Consider the following 22,466-nt stretch of genomic DNA (forward strand, 5'->3'; position numbering starts at 1 on the left):
AAGATGATAGGGAACCATTCCCTCGCCGCTTTGATATCTAGCGTTCTCCGACCATCTTTCCAAACATGCCTTGCACAACTGGCGCCGTTGACATCGAAATGTTGGTACATGAATACGGGTCCAGGAGAAACACTTCAAATCGCATGTGAGGAAGGATATGACGCATTGGTCCCCAAATTGCTACATGCCAGTCCCCTGATAATAAGCTTCCTTTGTTTAGAGAAATGTTTGATTGTTGCCATTGTTTGTCGCCAGGAGTCAGTTGTACGGATTCTTCTTGTGCGTTCACCCACCGATCCGTACTCGCAGTTCCTTGACCAACTCCATCTTCGGAGGATCGGGTATCTGACGAAAACGACCGTGGTGGAAATGTTACTCGAGGAACCCGCCGTTCGTAACTGCGAGTGGGCTATTCTATATACTGTTGAAGCATGGGGCACGGCCTTCATATCGACATGGTATGCAGGCGCTTCGCGCTACCGCTTCATATGGACAGGAAGAAGTGGTGTCAATGTTTTCTAAGCAAATATTATAGCCTAGAGGCAGCAGGCTGTCAGGTATCTTGATGAAAGCCGTCCAGGGGGCCACGAGGGAACTGTGAAGATTCTTCTCATTCGAGGTACCGAAATGCCTCATGACCCTTCTTTTCCAGGTGCAAAGCATCTCGCGCCAAAAGAGGGTTATGAGAACATCTTAAAACTTCTGGTCTTAATGGATCCTGAAAACTACTATGTGAACCCACACATTCACCTTGACCAAGGAGTACACATCTACTTTCTCGCACGCAGTTAACGTCAACACAAGGGGACCTAAGGTGGTGTTCTTTGCACTTTGTCATTCATGGTAGAAATTATAATATTGTTAAACTCTTGTTAAAAAGGGACATGGTGCCGCAATATCATGCTCAACACGGAGCAACCTTATCTCTTTCTTTTAAATGTGGTGGTACGGACGTAGTCAAGCTACTCCTGGAGACCGGATTTGATGTTCCTGCACGAGTACAGGGTAGGTCTGCGATACAGCTAGCTGCAACGTACAGCTACTTAGAGATGATATCTTTACTCTTGGCTGTTGGGGTAGCAGTGGATTCGTGTGATCTATTGAATGCGGCATGCAGCGGTATCACTCCTTGACAAGGGTGCAGATGTACAAGAAAAAGCATATATCTCAGAGGAAACAGCACTTGATGTTGCAGTCCGTCATCGTCTTCCGGAGATTGTCCGTGTCCTTATCAAATCTCGTGCAAAGTCTGAAGTAATGAACCATTAGGGGTACACACCCTTGGCAATTGCAATCGGGTATAACCAAGAGGAGTGCATCAATTTACTGGTCGAGTACGGCGCTGACATCGAATTCGTATGTTTGCATTGGACGGGACGTCGTGAAAATGCCCTGTGTTATGCGACTAAATATAATAAAGCCCATGTAATACCTTTTCTTCTTCAGTACCATGCAAGCATCGAACCGGAAGGTTATGAGGGCAAGAGGCCCTTTCACCGGGCGGCTATGCAAGACAATGTTCCATCACTTAATAATAAGCAGCCTCTTGTCAAGATATGGACCCGGGAAGGCAGGCTAGTAAACCCACATTCCTGACTTCCTAGCGCCATTTGGATAATATTGGGTCCCGGTTAATCTTGCCCACCATCTGCGTTAAGTGCCTAACACCAAACCTAAAGCGAGGTTAAGGGCTACCTGACCCAGTAAGGTTTCCACTTGGAAGCGTATGCTAATGTTTCAAAGTACAACCTGCATTTGCCGTTATATACCATGATTCCTTGGACCGCCCTGGAGGCAAACTGGGGTGAGTTGATGACGAGCTCTTCAGCGCAACTAGCAGCCATCGATGGCCATTATCCTTGTTCTGGAAAGTCTGATTCAAAAAAGCCATTCACGAAATAAGTATACTCAGCGAGCTTGCCTCATTTTGTCGACGATACATAGTTAATCACCGGCGTTTTTGAGCTCGGTACTTCCTCTTGTGGTGTAACGACGGCTGAATATGGCTCAACTTTGTATCGCCTGTTGAGCTGGTTGGCACTACTCATTCTCAACGGCTTGTTACTGTCAATGGACATCAACGAGATCCTAGCTCGGGGAGGGACCAATAAGTGCACCTGAATGATCACAAATATCCTCAAAATTCCTTTCACGACGGTAGACGTTTTTGTGGCCCCAATGTTTCCAGTGGCAGTACATCACCGTAGGATGGAACTTGTACTCCAGCTCATATCTCCCGACTGCTCTAGTACATGGGCGTAGATACCTTACTGGTCAATGTCTACCCAGGTAAGTATTCGCCAAGTATCGAGGTCCGTACATTTGTTAATACTGCACCCCATGAGCCAATTGAAGGATGTTCACTCTCCTGGTTATAAGAATATATTGGAGCATAAAACATCAATTCAACTTGCACCGAGGGGAGGTTCCACAGCAATCGTGGAAGCTGTGCTGTGGAGCGGAGCTCCAATGAAATTCTGCCTAGTATTGCGTGTCTAGCCTCTAAGGAGAGACAAGCTGTCCTCTCGCTAGAGTAGAGATGGCTCCAAAGAGATATCTCTCGCAAGTCCTATCCAGTATGCCGCACTGAAATAAAATGCCGCTCTCATTCAACAGCTACTCGCCGCGGGAATGAACGTGGATTCTAGAATCGAGCGTGTGTCTATATTAACGTGCATGAAGAAACCCTGCCTTAAGCTTATGTCCTATGATCCTCCTATTGCACACTAGGACTAAGTATAGCTACTGATACTTTGCTATGAGTCATTGAAATTAAACTGTGGTGGAGGAAAAAGCTTCTCTTAATCTATCTCTAACATAATAGTTCGGTATACCTAACCCCATTGACCCCAACTCAATCTACCCATACGCCAGTCTACATTCGCTAATTAATACACAAAACCTGGAACACTGCGACAGTGTGTTAGCTAGCTGTGTGACTAAATGTAATGTTTCGTCCTAGGGGAGATGGCAAGATAAAAAGCTTACTGAGATCCTTTCTAGCGCCGGCCACAGGGTAATCAAACCCATCGCACAAATCTCAGAATAGAAGAACCAACTGTGCTACACCCAAAGTATGTATTTTTCTCATTGACACAGATATCGACGTTCGCCTAGCAAACATTATCGCGTCCTAATGAGGTACTAGAATCACTCTTGACATGATTCATACTCTGCAAGTGAAATGTCGGTGGCTCCCGCGGGTGACCATCACCACCCCATCCGAAACCTTCCGGGAAGTTCGACCGCGAGAATCGATTGTACAGCAATACGGACCGCCGTCTAGAGTGGAGATAGCTGTTCTTGGGCAATGCCATATTTGCCGACAGGGGACGGACCTCGGCAGGTCCAGAGGGATCCACCACGGCAGGTGTGCCGGTGACTTTGTAGATAAGATTAAGGGCAGGGATAGATAGGCCGTGGACCACTATGGAGAAGAGGACCAGCCAGTAGACGACTTGGACAACGGTTAGCATGCTCTCTGTCGAGCCGTCGATCGGCAAACTAGGGGGTGTGAACAGACTTGGACCTAACGCCTGGACGAGACGAGTCTCTTCAGGGTCACCATGTCCTAATTCTGGGAAGAGATGGCGCGCATGTTCGACGTAAAAGACAGCTCCAATCCCTGAGGTTATTAGCTGGATGCTTCTTCAATGACGACATTAGCGGCACATCCGCGGAGACATACCGATGGGCCCAAAGTACCCCATGAATAGCGCCTCCCTCCAGTTCTTACACACCCGTGGCATCAACCGATACAAGAGCATAACACTTGGGATCCGTCGAAAGAGCAGCACGAGAAGTCCCAGGAGTATCAGGCGCCAGTAAGTGATTCCCGTCTCAACTGGCTGGTGGAACTCGTTCCAGGGGAAAATGGAGCCGATGTACATGAACCCGCCTATATTGAGGAGGACATCGATGCAGGCATTGACCTCATCATGGCGCGCCTCTGTCTCGGCAAGATATTTCCCATCCCAGTTCAGGGCTCCTCCGGCAGCGAAGCAAGCCAGGAGGTCGTTTGTGCCGATGCAGCCGCATGTCCCCAGTAGGAAGAGCTAGATTAAGTTGGTGAGGGAAGGGTGGTATATGGGAAAAGAGACGAGAGACTTACCCCCAGGGCCGTGGGAAAGAGGAGGTAGCTCTCACTATCAATCCATTTGCTAGAGAAGACCTCAGTCCTGAGCAAAGAATATGCACACAGGACAGTTGACTTACCGTCGCAATGCAAACCTTAAACCGTGCAGACTGGCATAACCTACCACTGCCCCGTACACAACCCCCATGGCCACGTAGTATAGCCATGTTTCAATCACCCACATCTCCAGGGCCTTTCCCACGCCCCCTCCTTGACGGCCTATGTCGCCTGATCTCTCGACAAGCCCCGAGTTTGCCTTTCCGGCATGTCGCATGAGATACGTTGCCAGCATCAGGAAGGGAAACCCAAATCCATCGTTAAATCCGGCCTCCGATGAGATGATTTCTCGAAGATCTCGCGCCACGTATTTATCTGCAAATGGGCCTTTGGCGATAGCTTGGGACAGAATTGGGTCGGTGCAGGTGACGCAGGAACCGATGATTAGCGCAGAGATCTGGACAGGTTAGAATTTCCCTCGGCTGAGTTCTGAACGCAGTGACGTACGAACGACAGATTCGGGATGGTGGCTAGAATGCACCCCGAGGTACACAACCACATCAGAGTCATGTTCGGAATCAAGCAGATAAACATCTCCTTCCAGCGTTTGCGCTGATACTTGGCAGGCAGTTGATATCCCGCAATGACCAGTTGGACACCAATCACAACACGGCATATACCCTATCCAGGTGAGCCATGGGTCTCAGGCCGTTTCTGGGGCATTAGCATACTCACTAGGGTTATGGCTTCCTGTTGGTCTTTCATCGCGGAACCCCATCGCGTCGCGTCGAGAAATTTGGCAGCCACCGGTCCAAGAACGATCCCGATCAGAACCGCGGGTACTGGGACGACAATGAGCGGGGGTTGAGGGCTCTGATGCTCTGCGGAATACTCACATGCCTCTCCTAGGTACCAGACATTCTTGATCTTGATGGAGATGAGTCCATACAATAGCATAAATGCCCCTAGGTCAGGTCAGCACCAAAATCATCATGTCGATGAATCCCCGTACCTAGCACGCCCAGGACCACATTTAACTCGCTCACATCCAGTGTGGGCATGGTTGGACAATACAATGAGGTGCACTAAGGGAACCGACTCATTCTCTGGGACAGGGAGGACGCTGCGGCGGTACGTTAAGCGTTAAGTACTGATTAGGATCGCCCTCAGCCCCTGAAACAGGCACCGTTGATTCGCTAACCGTCGCACGCTGTGCAAAAATAGAAGAGTTCGGCGCCAAGAGAGACGCCGAGACTCGCTCCGCCCAGTTATCGACTACTGTTATCGCCAAGCCCTCCGCCGAGAGGGTAAGTGCCTGGAGGAGACTGTCGATCTTCCCACAGATGATCGCGCTTAGGGTTTCAAACCTCCCAGAAATGCTCTTGTTTGGTCTTGGCGGCCATACAACAGGTGCGACTGGAATCCAGTTGTGGTTACATTGCCCCCTTGCTGATCTTCGCCGTCAGAGTAGCGAGACGCTCATCGGGCATGGTCATGTGTTAGAGCGTAGTATTCGATAGGCCAAAGAGGACGTCTTCATGTCAATTGCCGTGCTGTACACAGCTGAGTGCACCTGCGTGGGCTTCTCTTCTTGACTTCAACCCGGGCGGAGCTTCAATTTCCATGTAAAGTTCGGGAGATCCCACAGGGGCCCAGCTAGCGTCTGATATTGTTTTCTGTCGATCCTGACCTAACTGAGATCCAATGATGCCGAGCTAATCGCAGATTAATATGTGGAATCCGCAACTCATTGGCTCGGTCGACGGTTAAGACTTGCTTGACATGAGGTTGCTATACAGAGGTTCCTCAGGACGACTGCGATCCTCTGGGATTAGTAGATGTGAGCCATAGGCTGCCATGGAGAAGGGGGTCAGGTAATAGGTCAGATCGGCTTTCCGTAATCTCCCCGGTGGAGACTGGAATTGTATGTCCCCACCGGCCCTCGGTTACGGAGCGCCTAGGGGCACCAGCCCCGAGGTGGTCGAGATGTAGTGCCTGGGTGGGTCGGAGGTCCTCGGAGGTCCCAAGCCTTGGATACATGATCAGGGCTGTAAGGGGGCCAGGATTCCATGAATTACATGGCATAACTCTGAACGGAATAGACTTTGGTATTATCAAACTAGTCGTGACTGTCTTCCCGCCTTAATTATATGAGGTGCTGCCTAAGGCAGAAAGCAAACCAGGACGGTATGATTGGCAGAAACCACACAGCCATCCTCTTAGGCCCAATGATACCAAGCAGGACATGGCATTCTTAGTCAGGATACCAGAGATAGGTACAAATATTCTCCGGTGGCCCACAGGTGATGATGACTGAATAGACCCAAACTCAAGAGGGGAGGTACGATTACAAAAATAGCATCCCTTCATACATACGTTTCACATGTTACGCCCACGGACTGTATTGAATTCAATGTGCATTGGATGCTTGATTCGGCACGTACCAGTACATATAATATGAACCTTAGAGAGAGAACCCAAGGAAGATGACCAGCTGAGGCCAGGCTTTGCCATCTGGTTGTTCAGGCCCCTAGAGAGCATGTGGTCAGTGTCATCGAGAGTAAACAATACAATATGTGATGTTTGATCGAGGCAAGATCAGCATGCGCGACATGTAGTATATCATGTAGAGCAAGAACCCGGAGGAATAAACACAACGAGCAGTTCCATACATGTCCAGTGGACAGTACAATATCTTGTACCCCCACGTCGTATCAACCTATCTTGGCAGCTCACCGGCCAATTCCTTCGGTTCCTAGTGTCGACCCCACGCAACGTGGATGGTCCTTCCCCGCGATTTTACCCCAGAGGATTGTCATGAATTTGCGGGGAAAGACGAGTTTCGAGCTGATTGTTCTTGGGTTATCACTCTAGGATGCAGCAGAATGCGTCGGTTGAAGGAACCATGCTCATAGCGCAGTCGAAGGACGGGTGGGGATGAATCTTATATAAACCATCATTATCCCATTGAGTTGTAAACAACCCAGCGACAGATTCTGTTTCCCGGAAACCCCAACTGTGAACAACTATGTTTGGAAAGGAGAAGAAAGACGTGCTCGAGGTTGAATATGTCGACGAGAAGGCCGCGCCTCATGATGCCATCCAACAACTCAGAATGCCAGCCTCTTTGTCGGCCCTGTCGGAATCAGAATATTCTGCGCTCGGCCGGGAGGCCATCATGAAATTAGATTGTCGTGTGATGCCCTGCATGGTCATCATGTACATCTTGAACTATCTCGATCGACAGAACATCGCGTCAGCAAAGTTGGCAGGAATTGAAGAAGATCTCAGGATGAACGATGTGCAGTACCAGACTTGCATTAGTATTCTGTTCGTCGGCTACAGTATGATGGCTAGGCTGCTTCTCCCCTTCAAGCTCTATGACGTGGAAATTCGCTTGGGGCTTCGCCGCTAACTAAGGTCATGGTGGCAGTCTTAATGCAAGTCCCTTCCAACATTGTTGTTGGGAAAATTGAGCGTCCTGGCATGTACATCTGTATTTCGATGGCACTGTGGGGTGTCATTTCTGCGTGTATGGCTTCGGTGCAAAACTATTCGGGGATCTTGGTTTGCCGTTTCTTTCTTGGGTTTGTCGAGGCCATCTTCTTCCCAGGTGCTTTGTTCTACCTGTCGCTTTTCTACAACCGAAAGCAATATGCCCTGCGAACCGCAATCTTGTACTCTGGGTCCCAGTTGGGGAACGCATTTGGGGGTCTTTTTGCGATTGCGATTCTCAAACTGGATGGCGTGCGTGGATTGACAGGATGGCGATGGGTGAGTTCTGGTCATCATGTCGTTTCGAAGTGTTTCCTTCAGGGATTGAACTTTTATTCCCTCTAGCTCTTTCTTGTGGAAGGCGTCGCTACTGTCGGCTTTGCCTTCATCCTTGCGTTTATACTACCGAATTCTCTGAAGTCGCTGCTGGGCTTCACCGAGCTGGAGAAGGAGTACCTTCAGTGGAACTTCGAATCGGACCAAGGACAACAAGACAATGCGGATGAGGTCGGCGCATGGAAGGGGACAATGATGGCCCTGACAGACCCCAAGACCTGGCTCATGATGGGGACCCTGTACAGTGTAAGTCATGAGAGAGTAATCGCATCTCGAATCGCGCTCTAATGATCTTCTAGATCTATATTTGTGCTGCTGTCACCAACTTCTTCCCCTCAGTCGTCGCTACACTGGGCTACTCACGGAATACAACCTACGGGCTCACAGCAGTAAGACCTCTCCTCAAGCATGGAGTACGGCGGTCCTCGCTTGCTAATCTCTGGTCCTGCTTTAGCCGCCATATGTTCTGTCCGTAGTCGCGATGATCATCAATGGATTCCATTCTGACAAGGTATGTTGGTTCCAAGCCACACTTGTTGTGCAATTAATAACCATAAGGAATAGAAGCAAGAGCGGTATCTGCATATCGTATGTCCCATGATCGTCTGTCTGGTCGCCAATATCATTGCCGTGTCCACGCTCAACACCGCGGCGCGATGTAAGTTATCCCCTACGATGGATGTCCGAATCAAGAGAAGACTCGTCAGAATGGAGCTAAGCCGCTGACCCCATAGATGTTGCAATGATGTTGATGCCTGGCTCATTCTATTCGGCCTCGACTATTCTCTTGTCATGGGTTGCCGGCTCGATCTCGCAACCCTCCATCAAACGGGCATCCGCCATTGCCCTAATCAACGCGATCTGTAATACTCCAAATGGTGAGATCCCTAATCAGTAAGCTGGAGTGCTATGGCTCACTGTCGATCGTTTTCTAGTTTGGGCTTCCTATTTGTACTTCTCTGAGCCTCGATATCTTGTGGCATTTTTGGTCAATCTGGCCGCGGCCGCTCTAACCATTGCGCTGGCTACGGTAACGAGAATGTATTTACGACGACAGAATCAGAGACTGGATAGTGGCATGGATACCGGTCGTAATGGACCTACTGGGGCTCAGAAGGCTGCTGGGTTTAGATATACGCTGTGAGTTTCTAGTGCTACAGACGGCTTTGCTTCTGTACAACGTGGCATTGCTTCGATGAACTGAGGGGATCCATCACCATGGCTCATGAAATCCTCCAAGGCCCTACGTCGAGTAGTTAAACTTTTACAGTCAAATTCAATTCTCTAGAGGAAAACACCATTCTGGTCTGATTCGCCCGTTAATTGCTGTGCTGCCTACCAAGTAGATCCCGAATGTGGTAGATGTCTTGAGCCAAGGAAGGCAATTGGAGATGCTGAGTGAAAATACAATAACACCCTGTAGAAAGGACGTTGTAAGGCCTGTGTATCTACCGACATTTAATGCCGTTCAGTGACAACCGTGCTGGTTTTAATTAATTCAAACATTAGTTTTACCGAGGTGTCGGTCGCTGTACACTCCTCCGACATCCGAGAGATATCCAATACTTCCACCACTCTGCGCGCATGACGTATGGTATGGTGATAGCTGGTTGTCGGATAGTTTTGAAGATTATATATCCTAAATTATTTGGATAATATAAAGGGTACTTAAGCCCGAGACTGGCCACCATCTGCCGAGTCTAGTAGTACGATTTCTAGCCTTCTTGATCAAACAAACGAAGCTTCAAATCAATTCGTGGTCTACAATCGTTGGTGATTTGGTACAACATGCGGTTCTCAACAGTCTCCTCACTACTAATAGTCGGATTACGACTGGTGTCCTCATTGCCAACTACAAGCTCTGCTACCTTGAGCAACATAGAAAGCCCAGGTAGCGGACCATATCCAGCTGTTTGTGTTCCCCGTCTAGCTTAAGATGTTATGTATCTGAAAACATAAGACACCACCCTAACCTGACTTAGTCGTGGTTTACCGAGCCCACTCTATCTAACCACACAATCTACTCGCCTATCTCTGTGCCCCCTGGTGTATCCCTCCCAGTTCTCGTCTGGGCGGAGGGTGGGTGCGAGAACAATGGGACGAAATTCGCTCCATTCCTATCAAACATCGCCTCGTATGGGTTTTTAGTCCTTGCATCCGGTCCCCCAAATGGGAGCGGCTCAACCACGGCGCAGTTCATGGCGGATGCAGTCGAATGGATCACGCCTAGAGCCGGAACACCCGGCCGGTATGCTTCAGTAGATGCAACACTCATAGCAGCGGCAGGTCAAAGCTGCGGTGGGCTGGAAACATATCGAATGCGAAGCAATGAACGGATCAGTATCTTGGGTATCTTCAATTCGGGCTTCTTAGGAAATGAAACGTTTGTCGCCAGTGTCGGAGGACAAGCCACTGAGCCCCAAACTACTATCAGGGAGGTTCATAAGCCGGTGTTCTACTTCTTGGGGGGCCCTACTGATATTGCCTATGCTAATGTATGAAGCTTTGCGATCTCCGTTGTCTGCCATGTGATCTTCAAGACGAGCTGACAACTTTCATTTTAGGGTGAAGCGGATTATCATAATCTCACAGGGGTTCCCAAATGGATTGGAAATTATCCTATGGGGCACAGTGGAACCTACAGAGATGAAAATGGTGGAGCTTTCGGTGTTGCTGCTGTGGACTGGCTGTCGTGGGCGTTTAGACGCAACGAGACAGCGGCTAGCTTTTTCACCGAGGGAGGTGCACAGGAGGATGGATGGGAGGAGGTAGAGAGCAAGAATTTGGAGAGACTTTTTGCGTTTATTCCCAGCAAGAAGGAGACTTAAATATTTATTTCATGACCAATGGTTGTTCATGTTAGCCCCTTAGTCGACACGGAGGCTTCACTTTCCAAGACTCGAGGTAGACACGCTGATAACCAAGAGAAAGGTCTTTTCACAGCAGCTGCTCGCGACGTTATTGTTTGAAAGTCATTCTTTCTCTATCATAGGATCTACTCAATGCTTTCATGTTGCGCCTCTATATGCGAGAACCACCACACTAGATCTACTGCTTTTAGAACAATAAACCTCAAACGTTCCAATCGAGATATACCAACTAATAGGAGTAGCTAGTGGTGTTTACTCCCGCTGTCTTCGATAGAGATACGCAGACCATTACCATACATTCGTAGTGACATTATAATTTCTAGATGCCTGCATTTAATGTGTGCGGAGAGAAGAGCATAGCATATAATAACAGTTACGCTGTAGGACGGCTCCATCGACTCGTTTAAAATAATGGACTTTGGCTCCAAACAAACTTTAAGATTGGAGGTCTTCGTAGAAGCACGATATGTGCTTCTTGTGCAAAAGACGGATGAATTCGATAAACATACGACTTCATTAATCATCTAAGAATCACTTTGACGTTACGGAACATGAAGACAGTCATTATCGCACTACTATGAGGGGCTACTACTCTTCTGTCTACTTTGACACAGCCCAAGAGCATTTTGCAAGAAAGCTGAGATTAAGACATATACTTATCTAGAGGAAAGGATCGACAATCTGGGTCACGTATAGTGTCACTATGAACTACTCCCTTGTTGGCTCGTTATGTCCAAGTTTCGAGAAGATATAATCGCATTCATTTAGCACCATAGCGCAGGACGTGGTCAACGATATAGGATATTTGATCAGATCGGTAGGTATCGTGTTCGATTGTGCATCCATAGGCATTAAACACCATACTCGATTTGTTTGTGCCGTAACTCGGCCAGAGTGGTAGCGCGGTACCTTATCAACTTATCAGCCACAGGAAGGTAGGGCAACATTAAGACCAGTATAGTGACTAACTTACCTGCCTTAAGATTCGGATTCAAGTCGTATGCAAAAGAAACCCAGGCTTGCGTCATTTCTGCAGCTAGGGCCTTTTCCCATGCAACGTCGGGTATGAGATTGGAGAACACGTAAGGTATTTCTGTGCCTGTTGTGATCCCTTCTGATGGATCCGAACTGTTAGCCGGGAGCTGGTTGAAACGATAACGATATACAGGATTGTCTCCGTTGTGTTGGACAAGTGCTTCGGCGATCATGCGTGCTGGCCCAACCTGCACAATATCCCCGAATATTGAACAAGCTTTCTTGTCTAATATGCCCGAACTAAGCATAATATCTCCTGTATTATATGGACATCCTTCCCGGGGATCATTCGAGTAAAGGTTTAGCAGATCTTTCACGACGTAGTCAGGGAGAGTTTCCGGCCGAAAATAACCATCAGCTAATCCGGGGGGTCATTAGTTTGGGAGGACTACATTTCTGCTAGCAATGGATATATGGCACTTACCTAAGGGGCCTGTCAATTCATCGGTGGAGTTGATCCCAGTTGGAGCCGACGTGGTCCCTTCGTCAGTATTCGCTGCCAGTATCATTAATAACAATACTGATAGATATATTCTGCTAGGGGGCAAGACTTACTCCCGACAATCGTAGGAACCTTGACATAATTCCCTGCTGGAAATGCAAACTGCACAGATGTAGTCGTGAAGGTTCCGTCAATTGACTGGCCTGTTTTATCGCCAACGCTGGAAAGAAACGTGTCGATTGGAAGGGTCCTGATACAGTCCAGCTGTTCAGCTGCAGACGATTCAGCCAGCGTGGAGCAGGAGGTATTTGTAATCAAGCTGTCGAACGTCTGCTGGAATGAAGTCGTATTTGGCAACGTGAGGGGAAATGCTCCCCCACTCTCTAGAATGGCCCCTCGAAATAGGCCGTCGTCACGACCACCATAGGCCATCATATGGGAATAAATAGAAACAGCTCCAGCTCTGGACAGGGGCCACGGTCAATGATTGCTTGACTTGTGCAGGCCAAAATACAAAATGACTTACGATTCTCCGAAAAGCGTTACTTGGGGCGAGTTAGCATAGAATCTGTAAGCTACTAGCAGGGGAACATCAGGATACTACCTTTCTTGGGATCTCCCCCAAAGGAGGCAATATTTTCCTGCAACCAATGTAATGCCCGTCGCTGATCCAGCATGCCGATGTTCAGTAGGCCGAGCTCTGCCATTTGGCGTCCGTTCAAAAAGCCTAGCGATGCAACGCGATAGTTCTGCCAAGCGTCAGCTGCTAAGTAACACTAGAACGATGTCGATCATTTAAAGCAAGACACATACAATTGACACAAATATCACTGGCTTTTTGATTTGGGCTGATAGTTTGGCGATATTACATCCGTCAAATCGTAGGTCTCCCTACGTATTCGTTTAGAAAAAGGTGTGTAGACACACCGTGGTACGTGAACCTACAACATATCCGCCTGTGAGACCACCTCCATAGAGCCATACAAAAACCGGTACAAGTGGAGAAGATGCCTTTCTTCCCACTTCATCGGGCCGCCAGATGTTCAATGTAAGGCAATCCTCACTCTGCTGGTACTTCGAGTTGGACTTTCCGTAGCACGCTGGTCCCATACTACTTGCGTTCAGTGTCCCAAATGATGAGTTGAGGGGCACTGCCTGCTGTAGTCGCAACGGTCCTATCGGTGCCTGTGCATAGGGAATACCCAGGAATCGCTGGACCCCTTCCAGGTCATTTCTACTCCCAATAACCGTGCCATTCTTCAATGTGACCGTTGGCTGTGAGCCATGTTGGCTATCTCCCAATGCGGCGATCTGTAAGATATGGTATATGAACAAATGAAGTACGACCCAATACATTCTGCGGATCACGTGTTCGTTGCGCGATGGATTGATAGGTGTACAGAATTAGTAGAATATAAATATATGTATATCGAAGTACGACAAGACTGAATAGAGTTGACGGCAACAGAGCTGGCACATGAATGATAGGGTTTGCCCAATGCATCCGGCACATTCCATGACTAGAAACTGCCGTTAATGCAGTGCCAAGATTTGTCCGGATGGCGGATATAGAAGTTCTTACGCTCGGAAGTGACTGTTTTTGCGGATCTGACTACTATTTAGATACAGCTAAGCCGATATCCGGTAGAGGGCCGTACCAGATAGATACCAAAGAGTCTCCTAGAGGAGGCTAATACAAAAAAATGAAAGGACATTGAGAAAACCTCTATGGTGGCAATATGCTCTCGTATCCAGGCTACTCCACTCACGGAATACAACTAATTTCTTAATTTCCTGACTTCCTCGCATGACAATGCCTTCTAGTGCTAAGTTAGGGACGACTGATTATAGCATTAGAAAGGCTATGTCACCCATAAGCATTACCCAGATAGTCCTCGACAGACGCTGAATAGTCAAAGTCTACAGGGCTTGAACTACCTAGGCCTAGTGCGAAACATTCCAATGGTGCTGGATCTCCCAGCAATGTGAGCAGATCATCGTGCGTTGAGAAAGGATTAGTATGTGATGAGTCGAGGTGTACCACTTCTTCGTGGTTAGGATTCTGTATTTGGGATTGGGCCTCGCGTCGCAAGTTGCCCTCGTGCAGTGGGGAACGTTGATGATGGGTTTCTGTGGCCCGACTGAGTGGGATATTCGGCGCCTGATGCTCCCCCCGTCTTCTCTCAACAAAGAATCTGCAGACTTGAAGGATTTCAGTTATCACATCGGCGCATCGCTGGGCGACCTTGAGTGTTTTCATGGAGTCCAATATTTTCAGTGCCTTATGAACATCTTGAATAAGTGTGTCTACTGAGGGTTGCGGATACCCGAGCAGAATGGTATGGAGGATAATCAAAGTGGCATAGAGAACGTAGAAGGTATTATACCACCACGTTCGGAAGTAATGGCGATGCTGATACGCATCATATGCCAGGGTGATTGTCTTCTGAGCTGCCTCGAGACAGATCTGCATATGATCGACTTGTAGATCGTTGCTTACCATGGATAGATGGGGTCGGTGAATGAACATCCGGACGTGATGATAACGTAGTTGCAAGATCAACTTCTGTTTACTCACCCATTCCGCCTCGGTGAAGGTGTCAAGGTCTAAGTTAAGATGCATAGGCAAATGGAGCTTCCAACAAAGCAATTCCTGGTCTAACGTTGTTGCTAGCTGTGACTTGTTCTCCGGTGAGAGCGTGTTCGAGGAATGGTATAAACGCTTCGAAGCGCGTTGTAATATCACAGAGAGGTCAGCTAAGACAGTCACAATGACGTTTTCACCTCCCTGCACGCCTAGGTGGTTCTGAGAGGATGAAGCAGGCTCCCCTGACATGTGGCTGTAGGATGGCCCGTATTCACTTGGCTCTGCCAATGTACTAGATCTTCCAGATAGGCAGGATGCCTCGATGTCCTGGTAGTAAATAGCCCACCATGTCCGGGCCCTGTTCAAATTGTGTTGATCGGAGTGGTATCGATCATTGCTAGCAATGCCGATAGCAAGTGCAGTTCGCACAGCCATGCCGCTGTACATATAGCACGCATGTGGCTTGAGCGCATATTGACAATACATGGACAATAAAAGAAGGGCTTGGGCACTTTCCATGGAGCAGACCTCGAAGAGGTCTCCCAGCAACTGACGCGCCCTGCGAAAGTAAATCTTGGAAAGAAAAACAGAGGAAGGAGCATTTCTGGGCGGTCGAGATGGTGAGTGTTCTGTCAAACTAATTTCAAGCTCAGTACGTAACGACAGAAATGCATCCGCACTTGCTGTTAGAGCCACTACAGCTAGCACTGCATTATACAGAGCAAAGAAATGCATTTGATCTCGTCGCAGCTTTTTGAATGTGCTCTTGACCCAGATCTCCTGCTCACATCGTCCTGTGAAGTGCTTCTTGTCCAAAAATGGAAGTGAGTTGTGGATGTTCTCAAAGAAGAGATTGACGTACTCCATCTCCAGCCTCATCGGACTACCAACGAAGCAATCCCAAACCCCTGGTTGTCCCTGTCCCACCAGGTGATCCCGACCCGTACCTGTTGGTCGCGTTGTGGGCGGCAATTCCTTTCCGATGGAGACAGCCTGGGAGGCTTTAGGAAGTTGAGACGTCCTTCCCGCCGCCGTGACCGGAGCTGGTGGAGCTGAATCAGGGATGGCGGATTGATCGTCGTAGAGCATGTCCACAATCGATAATGGGGTTTGAACCGTAGCCATCGGCATATCTGGATGATCTCCCGAGAGCTTCCTGGCTGTTGAAAAAAGCTGGCTCAGCAAGGCAAAGTTAGAGCTATTGCCGTAGAACTCGGTTCCCGTTGTGTGCGCATTCGTCCCTTGCACAACCTCTTGGTGAACCTCCCGTAGGTCACTAAGTGGTATCATTGTGCTCGTTTGTGCTTCCTCATGGTCGGTTTCACTCCGTCTCACTCCGTCGGGCCCATCATGGGAGCGGATGTCGGACCGGCGCTGCTCGTTCATCCGAGAGCCATCATTAAGCAGTCGAGACGAATTGGTGCGTCGGGATTTCCTCTCTGAATATACACAGTGGAAACCACGATCTAGGGGCGTCAGATCACAGAATCCGGCCCGATATGGCAGCGATACGGATCTTACCTTTACACGTTTGGCATGGGAGTTTTTGATTGCACTTCATCTTCTTCCTGCGACACATGTCGCAGGCCTGAGATACCCTCTCATAGAACTTCCTTTTCATGGATGACATAGTTTATGACATGTAACCCTTGCCCATTAGGTATATTATTTCGCAGTACGTGTCTTTCGGCAGTTGGATAAGGTCCACAACAGTGTGATCTCGAGCAGGCGCTGCAGAAGAAACCTGGGGCAAAAATGTGGGGAAATCCTTCCCCGCACATTTCCCGCTTGCAAGGCTAGCTTCTATTTTATCTGGTAGGTTGAGAGACACACCTCGACCTTCCCCTGTTCCGATACCCGACATCCGATATCCGGCCAGAGCGTGAGTAGACCATGGCTCTCATGGCCACTGATCGTAATTATATAACTTTCGTGAATCTGGATTCAACTAGGTGATCAGCTCAAACAAATAACCAAGACAAGAACAATCAATAGATCTGGCGAGCAGCTGAGACAACAAGATGGCTGCAGTCGATACCGAATTCCCTGCGAACTGGGACATAAATAAAGGCCACCTAGTTCATAGTGACGATCCAGAGAAAATCTACAGAGAGTATGCTCATTTGCGCTCAACCTGCCCTGTGGCTCATGTGAATGCACACAGTGGGTATTGGATTTTGACGAAGTATGACTGTGACCCAAGGCCAAGCCTCGTTCAGGTGAACTATAAGAATGAAAACTAACCAGCGGGACAGATATGCCGATGTCAAGGCCACGGCCTCCGACAATTCAAAGTTCATCTCAGCCAAGTGTGCTGTGGTGCCCGCAGATCCCCGGGGAATCCGACGACCCCCGCTCAAGTTCGATGGCGACCAGCATGCCCCTTATCGCACTGCAGTAGATCGAACCCTCAAACCCGCTCGTTTGAGACGGTTGGAACCCATCCTGCGAAGCCATGCTGAGCGTGAGCTTGGCTGTTTAATCCAACAAGGTCATGGGGACATATATGAAGGATTTGGCGCCCAGTTTTCCGGCTGGGTTGAAAAGGAGTGGCTCAATCTGGATGAGCAAGATTCCAAGCTCCTCACCAGTGCAATCACTCCATTTGTAACGGCGTGGCGGACACAGAACTGGGCACTGGTAAAATCGTCCAGTGATATGTTCTACGAGATTGCCAGGCGCGTGATTGCATCGCGGAAAGATAACCTTCTTAATCCGGAAGAGGACCCAGCGTCGAGCTTGCTGATTGAGAGAGATCATGATGGGAATCCTTTGGATGATCACAATTTGGTGTAAGTCGATTGGAGAAGCTCATTCTTGCTTGCGTTTGTGCTGACAAACTTCAGTGGCTGTATCCGCCAGATATTGATCGTTGCGATGGTTGCACCGAGCATCATCATCTCCTCAATGACAAACCATTTGAGCAAAGACAAGGAGCTACAAAATAAGCTACGCAACGACAAAAGGCTTCTACCAGCGGCGATTGAGGAGTTCATTCGATTATATGTCCCCTATCGGGGCTTCTCTCGAACAGCGCTGCATGAAGTCGAAATTTCAGGTACCACGGTTCCTCCCGATGAAGTATGTCTCCAGGCTCTGCAATAGCATTGACAGAATCAAAACTGACCTAGTGTACCAGCCGATCACTGTCGTTTATGCGGCCGCGAACCGCGACCCGGATCAGTTTCCACACCCTGACCAGTTCATTATGCACAGAGAGAATATCTCGACACATCTTGGATTCGGTCACGGTAGGCACCGCTGTGCTGGGATGGTCCTAGCACGCATGATGCTACGAATCTACCTCGAGACATTGTTGGATCACACGGTCGATTTCGAGGTCGATGGAGAGATTCATTATGCACGGTTACCAGAGATCGGCCTGACTACTTGCCCCATGAAATTTTACCCTCGGCCGTAATACGACCGGATAGCTCCTCAGGGGGTCCTTTGTTATAAAGTATACATTTTTCAATTTGAATATATACATATGATTTCATGTCATGAAGCATACCCCGTAGATCTCGACATGTTTCACAGGATAAAAGGCGCCATCAGTCACGTTGTATGTTCCAAGCTTAAAGTGAAGCACACCATAACAATCAGATATGACAATTTTTACATCAGGCAGTATTAGCCGCGAATTGCTGTGATACTAATAGTACTCGGCCGTTCGTAGCCGATCTTTTTGAGTGGTATATCTTATTGAAAAACCGGTCAACTTTCATCATGGAACCAATTCGGTGAGATCATTCCTTCCGCCCAAGTATCTAGCTAACAATCTCAACAGTTCATTGTAGACTATGACATTGGCTCATCCAAATACTGTCGACGTACTAGAATTGAGTGGCGGGTTCCTTCATCGCAACACGGCGTATGAACTGATCCCTAGACGCTGCATGGATAGAGCTACATGCTTATTAGCAAGCCTATACTGCCCCCAGTCAACCAAGGGTTCTTACTATAGTTGGTAAACTGGAAGGAATAAAATGCGAGTCCGCTTCTTGCACTAGTATCTAAGCACAAAATATTTCTTTTCATGTCCAATCCGCTCTGAGGTATATCTCTCCTCCTCATATCGCTCTGCAGTCCAGCTTGCTGTCTCCATCTTTCGCCTGCGGTTCTCTAGCATATACAACCAGCGAATCGCCGCAAAGCCAAGCAATCCGAACGACACGATGATCAAAACAGCAATCACGGAGATACGATACGATGGTGCATAGCTCTCTCTAAAGATCTGCCCGGCAATGACCGCAGATAGATTGGTCAACCCGAAGAGACCCATCGTAACCGCACGCGTTGCATGGTCGGGTGTGTTGTCCGTCAGCCATGCGGCAATCAGCGGGTTTGCTGTACCTGAGCCGATAAGGGCAACATGGAGGAATCCGTAGCGGACCTTGTTACTTTTACTGGCGATGAGAACGATATACCCAACGATCGAGATCAACATCGATAAAATGGCAAAGCCGGAGCGCTCGTGCAAGCGGTCCGAGAGCCAGACAATGGTCAGGAGGCCGACACCACCCCTGTGGCTATTAGCTAGGCGACCAGCCTTATTTCCCAGAGAGCCACTTACACCATGAACGGGGGGACTGTCATCAAATTCGCTTTAATTGATTCATAGCCCATCCCCTTGACCATCAGCGGTAGAAAGATGGCGAAGCCATATGCAGGCGTAGTGGCACACAAATTGCACACAATGATAAGGACTTTCTTCCAGTCCTTCAGAGCCCTGATGATATCCTTTGTGGTGATGTCATGGTCCTGTTCCTCAGCATTAGCCCCTGTCATATCTTCATCCAGGCCTGCATCAGTAGCCATGCGCCGACCCGAATGTGCGCGCTCCTCTTCATTCAAAAACCATGCTTTTCTCAGTTTGTGCGGCAAGATTGCCAGCGCCAGGACGGCGAGAAATATAGTGATGCTTCCTTCAACGAGGAAAAGAAGTTGCCAGTCCTTCCACGCCGACGACCGGATTTGGAAGCATCCATAAGCAATCAGACCGGCAAATGCCCCAGAGAACGCAAAGCTCAGCGCCATCATGCCCATCCGAAATCCGGCTTGGTATGCAGGATATAACGTGCCAATATAGTAGTATGCGGTCGGAACATATCCAGCTTCAAAAACTCCGAGAAGCAAGCGGAGGGCCATCATCTGTGCCCGGTTTTTCATCACCGCCTGAGTGATCGTCACCACGCCCCAAGCTGCCATTATAAACGGCAGCCACCAACGAGGCCCAACAATTCTCCCGAGCATGACCGAAATGGGCATGCACGGAATGAAAGTAGCGGCATAGAGAGATACAGCGTTGGGCACGTCATTGTGCTTCAGATGTAAGTCCTGGCTGAAAGCTGCGCTTGGCCAGTTAGGATGCATTTTTCTCTGCGGTCACTGCGGGAGATGAGGGCTGCGAGGTTCGGGTTTCACATACTATTCGTCGTAGCAGCGTTGCTTATGTTCGATTTGTCTACTGCTTGCAGCTAGGCATATTCAGCAGGGATCTTATGTGATATCGAAGGGTAGACGCGGCTGGCCCGGGAGACCATACCAGAAAGCCAGCTGTCAAGACAGAGATAATAAAGCAGTCAAGCTTCAGGTTAAGCCGGCGATCCAATTTGATATCTTGAGGTGTCGATGCGTGATAGCCTTGTTGCTGTTTTTGAGATACCAGGTCAAATGAAATATCCTCAATTTGTTCATCGCAGACTTGCTGGATGTCAGTGAGCTTCTTTTTGTTCAGTGCCATAGTGGAATCACAACGAGGGGATAATCTCGCATTGGCTGTTTTGCATTCCTATTTGGAAAATAAGAACTTGTACTGTCCATCAAGGTGGTTTTTGACATCGGTGGATCGGCAGTGCTCAAGCCCCTTCCGCCAAGTAGACGATATAATATAACAGTTTAACCGAGCTCCAGCATCCAGCATCCGGTATCCTAGATCCGACATCCGTCAGTTAAGATCTATGTAAACCCTGTATCTTTACTACACTCCAGGTCACCCATGTCCTGGATATATTCTCCTATAGTGAAGCATGCCTGCTAGTGACATGAAGAGTGCGGACTTGGCTTTGCGTATATAAGTAGCTAGACAAGCTGGGGATATACAAAGATACAGATAAAAATGATAATTAGACCATTGGTTCACAAGAAAGGAGAGTGTGTGAATTATTCAGCGTGTACCGTTCAACCTGTGGACATTTTCTAGAATGAAAGGGTATCAACATGACTGATGCTGGTTCAGGGAATTAGCCCAATCTTTCAAAAACACTTTGATCAACTGAAGTGTATTGGGCCCCAATTTATGGAGCCAGACAGACGGTGGAGAAATCAATGGATCTTCCTCCCGATTGCTGGAAGGTCTTCGAGATTCTCATCCTTCTTTATAACACAGCAGTATCGCACTACCGCCCCGCCATCCCTTAGTTTGGCGACAATAATTGGATGTTCCTGCCAAGTACCTTATACTAGCCTGCGTAGAATGTGCCACTCTTCTGTCGAGTTGGGGAATGCCGTGCTTTCCACACAGACGGATCTTGCATCAGGGCATTTCGTCCGACTTCAGGATTTGGTCTTGTGCCAGAGTCGCCAGCCATTCCGCCTCCAGGTCATTGCTATGGAGCAGTCTACCAATATAGCCCAAGTGATGGCCGTACAGGAGGTCCATGGCGTTCAGCGAGATGAGGCCCGTATGCCGATGTCGCAGAATGAATCGCAGGGGAATTTCTCAAATGATGGATGCCTCTGCTGATCTCAGTTTCGAGAGTTCATAGGTTGCCGGCCTGGTGCCTCGATGTCCATTCGTGATATGCATTCTTGATCCTAATTGAAGCCCCTTGAACATCGCCTGTCCCCGTAGCAGGAAGAACTCCGTGTCTTGTTCGGCATTATGTTCCCTGCTCCCCTCGGTTGCAGCCATTCAACTTCAGCGCTCCAAGCTCATGTCGTAGTTATTGATGGTGCCCGGCCAGGGGTCGACGCACTGACTTGGTCGAGTTCGTGTGCACATTCAATCCAGTTGCCGACCTGTTGGGCCCATCATGGGAGCACGGACGCGTGCTTCGCGCGACATCATAAAGATTCGCATGACGATTGGATTTGTGCAGACACACAATTCGGCTTTCCGGGTCGATGATTCCAAAAATAGCGCGAGAGAATGAGGGTGGGAGGGGGAGAGAAAGAGAGAAACAGAGGTAAAGAGAGAAAGAAGGAAGGAGAGTGTCGTACGTTATTTTAGCTAGTGTCCCTTGATCCAGAACTATGTATATGGTCTAGGCGAAGTTCGACCTAGCGCGTTTGAAAACCGACGATATTCTAGCCGCATTCCTCGGTTGTTTGGGTTGAACCTCCGGGCCACGTGATGTTCTGTCCCCGAGACTATTCGGATGAAGACATAACGGCGACCTGGCATCAGAACAATTCAAGAAAATTGTAACTAAAGGTTCAAGGAGACTTTTAGATTTGTGGCACTGCTAAGATTCGTAGTATGGTTATTTTTGGTCACCTAATCCAAGTTTATCACACCTTTCCTGGGCTTTCCTCATCTCCATAAGAGAGAGATATATATCGGGC

The 22,466-nt window shown here is 48.6% G+C and overlaps 8 protein-coding genes across 8 annotated transcripts; 4 read left to right on the plus strand and 4 right to left on the minus strand.

The window, feature by feature from the left end:
* Positions 1 to 3,087: 3,087 nt before the first annotated feature.
* On the minus strand, positions 3,088 to 5,213 carry BDV38DRAFT_290446 (Na(+)/H(+) antiporter 1; the record flags this gene model as incomplete). Its single annotated transcript, XM_032061475.1, has 10 exons — positions 5,145 to 5,213; positions 5,029 to 5,097; positions 4,868 to 4,974; positions 4,640 to 4,813; positions 4,216 to 4,589; positions 4,112 to 4,160; positions 3,685 to 4,055; positions 3,524 to 3,648; positions 3,173 to 3,457; positions 3,088 to 3,113 (listed from the first exon to the last, which is right to left on the minus strand). Exons 1-10 carry the CDS (start codon positions 5,191 to 5,193, stop codon positions 3,088 to 3,090), a joined length of 1,629 nt encoding a protein of 542 aa, XP_031916216.1. The 5' UTR covers positions 5,194 to 5,213.
* Positions 5,214 to 7,247: 2,034 nt separating this feature from the next.
* Positions 7,248 to 9,107, plus strand: BDV38DRAFT_269183 (major facilitator superfamily domain-containing protein; the record flags this gene model as incomplete). The annotated part of the gene is made up of 8 exons (XM_032056916.1): positions 7,248 to 7,476; positions 7,566 to 7,906; positions 7,973 to 8,209; positions 8,263 to 8,352; positions 8,418 to 8,474; positions 8,528 to 8,621; positions 8,698 to 8,841; positions 8,899 to 9,107. The coding sequence occupies 8 exons, from the start codon at positions 7,248 to 7,250 to the stop codon at positions 9,105 to 9,107; spliced, it is 1,401 nt and encodes a 466-aa protein (XP_031916217.1).
* A 644-nt stretch (positions 9,108 to 9,751) lies between these two features.
* Positions 9,752 to 10,791, plus strand: BDV38DRAFT_269184 (uncharacterized protein; the record flags this gene model as incomplete). Its single annotated transcript, XM_032056917.1, has 3 exons — positions 9,752 to 9,874; positions 9,946 to 10,458; positions 10,528 to 10,791. The coding sequence occupies 3 exons, from the start codon at positions 9,752 to 9,754 to the stop codon at positions 10,789 to 10,791; spliced, it is 900 nt and encodes a 299-aa protein (XP_031916218.1).
* An 802-nt stretch (positions 10,792 to 11,593) lies between these two features.
* Positions 11,594 to 13,666, minus strand: BDV38DRAFT_290448 (Alpha/Beta hydrolase protein; the record flags this gene model as incomplete). Its single annotated transcript, XM_032061476.1, has 8 exons — positions 11,594 to 11,742; positions 11,807 to 12,226; positions 12,293 to 12,364; positions 12,424 to 12,773; positions 12,837 to 12,855; positions 12,915 to 13,059; positions 13,124 to 13,201; positions 13,256 to 13,666. 8 exons carry the CDS (start codon positions 13,664 to 13,666, stop codon positions 11,594 to 11,596), a joined length of 1,644 nt encoding a protein of 547 aa, XP_031916219.1.
* Positions 13,667 to 14,177: 511 nt separating this feature from the next.
* Positions 14,178 to 16,527, minus strand: BDV38DRAFT_280157 (transcription factor domain-containing protein; the record flags this gene model as incomplete). The annotated part of the gene is made up of 2 exons (XM_032059227.1): positions 14,178 to 16,363; positions 16,419 to 16,527. The coding sequence occupies 2 exons, from the start codon at positions 16,525 to 16,527 to the stop codon at positions 14,178 to 14,180; spliced, it is 2,295 nt and encodes a 764-aa protein (XP_031916220.1).
* Positions 16,528 to 16,918: 391 nt separating this feature from the next.
* Positions 16,919 to 18,318, plus strand: BDV38DRAFT_280158 (cytochrome P450; the record flags this gene model as incomplete). Its single annotated transcript, XM_032059228.1, has 4 exons — positions 16,919 to 17,082; positions 17,153 to 17,689; positions 17,744 to 17,978; positions 18,037 to 18,318. The coding sequence occupies 4 exons, from the start codon at positions 16,919 to 16,921 to the stop codon at positions 18,316 to 18,318; spliced, it is 1,218 nt and encodes a 405-aa protein (XP_031916221.1).
* Positions 18,319 to 18,906: 588 nt separating this feature from the next.
* Positions 18,907 to 20,643, minus strand: BDV38DRAFT_280159 (major facilitator superfamily domain-containing protein; the record flags this gene model as incomplete). Its single annotated transcript, XM_032059229.1, has 4 exons — positions 18,907 to 19,423; positions 19,474 to 20,248; positions 20,329 to 20,377; positions 20,446 to 20,643. 4 exons carry the CDS (start codon positions 20,641 to 20,643, stop codon positions 18,907 to 18,909), a joined length of 1,539 nt encoding a protein of 512 aa, XP_031916222.1.
* Positions 20,644 to 20,850: 207 nt separating this feature from the next.
* On the plus strand, positions 20,851 to 22,239 carry BDV38DRAFT_240140 (uncharacterized protein). Its single transcript, XM_032053857.1, has one exon. The coding sequence runs from the start codon at positions 21,127 to 21,129 to the stop codon at positions 21,643 to 21,645; it is 519 nt and encodes a 172-aa protein (XP_031916223.1). The 5' UTR covers positions 20,851 to 21,126; the 3' UTR covers positions 21,646 to 22,239.
* The last annotated feature ends 227 nt before the right edge of the window (positions 22,240 to 22,466 follow it).

Source organism: Aspergillus pseudotamarii (genome assembly GCF_009193445.1).
Source record: "Aspergillus pseudotamarii strain CBS 117625 unplaced genomic scaffold BDV38scaffold_12, whole genome shotgun sequence".
NCBI lineage: Eukaryota > Fungi > Ascomycota > Eurotiomycetes > Eurotiales > Aspergillaceae > Aspergillus > Aspergillus pseudotamarii.

Bases quoted from the DNA above. Each gene is read 5' to 3' on its own strand.
- BDV38DRAFT_240140 (XM_032053857.1), top strand. From the start codon at position 21,127: ATGCTGGTTCAGGGAATTAGCCCAATCTTTCAAAAACACTTTGATCAA.